The sequence below is a fragment of the Poecilia formosa genome, unplaced genomic scaffold, assembly GCF_000485575.1.
Source record: "Poecilia formosa unplaced genomic scaffold, Poecilia_formosa-5.1.2 Scaffold455, whole genome shotgun sequence".
Taxonomy (NCBI): domain Eukaryota; kingdom Metazoa; phylum Chordata; class Actinopteri; order Cyprinodontiformes; family Poeciliidae; genus Poecilia; species Poecilia formosa.
In genome coordinates this window covers 57373-59911 of record NW_006800394.1, presented here as the reverse complement: position 1 = coordinate 59911, position 2539 = coordinate 57373, and the positions used below count along the sequence as shown (strand labels likewise).

Genomic DNA, 2539 nt, shown 5'->3' with positions numbered 1-2539 from the left:
GCGTTAGCTTCGCTCTCTGCTGCGTTAGCTTCGCTCTCTGCTGCGTTAGCTTCGCTCTCTGCTGCGTTCGCTGCTCTGTCTCCCACTCACCCTTCCTCCTGCGCTGCCAGCGGACTCAGCGACAGCTTGGACAGGTTTTTGGCGTATTCCTCCTCGATCTTTATCCTGACACACAGACATGAAGATGTCAGCTGACTGGACAAGAAAAACCTTCAAGACAATTTAAAAAGCAGAAGATAATGAAGCTGGTTGTGAGTTTTACAGAGCGTCTGTTTCTGTTCTCATGTTTCTGCCCTTTACCTTCACGTTTACACCTGAATGACTCGGCCTCCTGCTCTCTCCCAGGCGCTAAAGGTCAGGAAGGGAAATTAGCTTGAAGGATTCTGGCTTTCAGCTTTCAGCATGCTCAGTGTCATTTTCCACCACAAAGAGCAGAAAGTGGAAAAAAGGCGACTTCAGTTGGAAACAATTACAGCGCCTTCCAACAGCTTGGATTTTCTCATTTTATCAAGATAAAATGAAAAGTTCACTGCATTTTACTGGAGTTTATGTAAAATCATACATGGGTTTTAAATGTCAGCTTTTAAATGTCTGTTTGCATTCAGCCCCAGGTTCTCTGATGCCCTTAAATAAAATCCAGCCTGTTACTTTAAGGCAAATCAGGGATGAAATGCTGGAGGAGTTTAAATCAAAGTTCAGTTCTGAAACAAAAACCCAAGCAGAGAAAAATCTCATCGATCTGCCAGCAGGAATACGACACGAATGCAAACCTACGAGACCTGGCCTGTGATTTTAACAAAACACAAAATTAGACGAGCAATAAGGTTTCTTATAGATATACTAACTGCAAAAAGATTTAACATAAACGTCCAGATTTGCCAAGTTAAGCAGAAATGTGAGATTACAGATTATGATAGATTAAGAGCCAAACTTCCCGTCACTATGATTTGATATGTAAAGAATGAGAATATTTTTTTAAATATCTTTTTTTCCTTTGCTTCACATCTGTTCTGTATTCTGAGTTGGTTTATCACATAAAATTAAACATGTCAGCGCTGCTGGTTCTGACCTGGTCAAACGTTTCAGGGGTTTTTGGAAACTGCATTTATTAAAACGTCTCTGTTCCCGCTGTGGGAACGTTTCTGTGCCTCAGACGTCACCCGTAAAGCCCTTACCTCTCGTGGATGAACTCAGCCATCTCCTTCTGCAGCTGTTTCCCCTTCAGCTGCTTCTGCAGCAGGACCTCGAAGCCCGTGACGTGGGCGGCCCCCTGCGGGTCCTTCCTGTCGGCCTGCGGACAGAGCAGAGCACCGGCTGCATGAGCGGAGCGGCAGAGCATCACGGGTTGGTCAGAGGTGAGTCAGAGACGCTGAGAGCTGTGATTCATCCTGACTGAGAGGCCGCGCGTCGGCGTTCACACGTCAGCCGCTGAGGGCCGCTTCGCTCAGCCTCTCATGTCAAACGTGTTTGGATGGCGTGTGGCAGCCATGTTGCGCTCAGTGACAGCGCGCGTGGGACCGAGGCGTCAGGTCAGCGAACGGACAGGAAGTCATCAGGAGGAGGAAACGCCGAGTTTCAGTCAGAAATCTGATTTATTTGGGGTTAAAACAGTAAAATCAGATGAAAACTGATTCATGCAGAAACCGTGGATATAATCCACTTTAATCTGCATCAGGCTACAGAGATTCTTTCAAACAGAAACTGTTAATGGTTGTAAAATTACATTTTTGAGATTAAATTTGTTTTGTTGGAGAAGAAAAAAAGACATTTGCAGCAAATTGATACGAGTTTCAGGCTGAGCGGTTTGAACCTGACGGATCCAGCAGTGAGTCACGTTATGGATTAGCTGATCTGTGGAAAATCAATCCACTCACTGGAGTATCGGCTCCTCTACGAAGCAGAAACATGACGAAGAGGGCTTATGCTGCCGATAATAATCAATAATCTGTTAAAATAACAGCAAATTCTCCTGTTACACCAACAAACAAGTTATTTTAATACAAAGTAACAGAGTCAGTAAGATTTTTATAATTGCTTTTAGGATATTAGACTTTTTCTCAAGAGATGCCATGGATTTTAGCTCTAAACTTTGACTAGGCCGTGGGAAATGTTTAATTTTCTGCTGCATTTTGTTGATTCAGATCGTCAGTAGATTTCTGAAGGTTTTAGTTTGAAACTAAATTATATTATAATTATGTAGAGCTGTTCAGGAACAGTAACTCCAGAGCATGATGCTGCCACCGCCATGTCCAAACTTTGGTTTGTCTTCATCAGACCCAAACAAAGTTTGTTTCTGAGTCCAAGCAGACAGAAATGAAGTGGACTTCCTGTGAGTCCTCCGTTAGCTTCCTGCCATCAGGTCTGGATTTAATGACGTCACTTTGGCCAGATTAACCGTCAGGAAAATCCTCTCAGCCAAACTGTTTCAGGTCAGACGGAGAAACAGGAAAAATGTGCATGAAGCAGGGTTTACTTTAATAATCTGCAGACTAATACAGATAATTAAAGTAAAACCTGCTTCATGCACATTTTTCCTGTT

The 2539-nt window shown here is 43.4% G+C and overlaps 1 protein-coding gene across 1 annotated transcript in view; it reads right to left on the bottom strand.

Moving 5' to 3' along the window:
- Positions 1–2539, bottom strand: part of gas7a (growth arrest-specific 7a) — a 17006-nt gene that overhangs the window by 7838 nt on the left and 6629 nt on the right. Inside the window, exons 2-3 of the mRNA XM_007577784.2 lie at positions 1176–1291; positions 91–165 (exon numbers count right to left, since the gene is read on the bottom strand). Coding sequence (XP_007577846.1) covers positions 91–165; positions 1176–1291 — 191 coding nt within the window. The remainder of the gene's footprint in view (positions 1–90; positions 166–1175; positions 1292–2539) is intronic.